The sequence below is a fragment of the Penaeus monodon genome, chromosome 15, assembly GCF_015228065.2.
Source record: "Penaeus monodon isolate SGIC_2016 chromosome 15, NSTDA_Pmon_1, whole genome shotgun sequence".
Taxonomy (NCBI): Eukaryota; Metazoa; Arthropoda; class Malacostraca; order Decapoda; family Penaeidae; genus Penaeus; species Penaeus monodon.
Window position 1 is genome coordinate 12564417 of NC_051400.1, and position 301 is coordinate 12564717.

The 301-nt window shown below is 56.1% G+C and overlaps 1 protein-coding gene across 1 annotated transcript in view; it reads left to right on the top strand.

Moving 5' to 3' along the window:
- LOC119582222 overlaps window positions 1-301 on the top strand; it is a 49035-nt gene that overhangs the window by 677 nt on the left and 48057 nt on the right. The window contains exon 2 of the mRNA XM_037930453.1: window positions 10-230. Coding sequence (XP_037786381.1) covers window positions 10-230 — 221 coding nt within the window. The remainder of the gene's footprint in view (window positions 1-9; window positions 231-301) is intronic.

Here is a 301-nt window from a genome sequence, read left to right on the forward strand (position 1 = left end):
TACGTGTAGCTGGCTGGCACGATCAGTGTGGTGCCAGCAGCAGGGAGTGCCGGAGTGTGGGGTCGGGGAGGGCGCCGCGCAAGACACACCGCGAGAGCCGCTCTATGATTACAGGCGGGCTCACACACGTCCTCCGCTCGGAGATAATGTGACTCCCGTTCCCTCGAGTCGCGGCACTACGAGTCACTCCCTTCGTGGTTGTCAACTGATTAAGCGTCACCTGAAAAATGGTAAGATCGTTCAGCGGAATCATGATGGTATTTTCAGTCTTGCGTGGTTGCGAATACAGTTGATCATCATC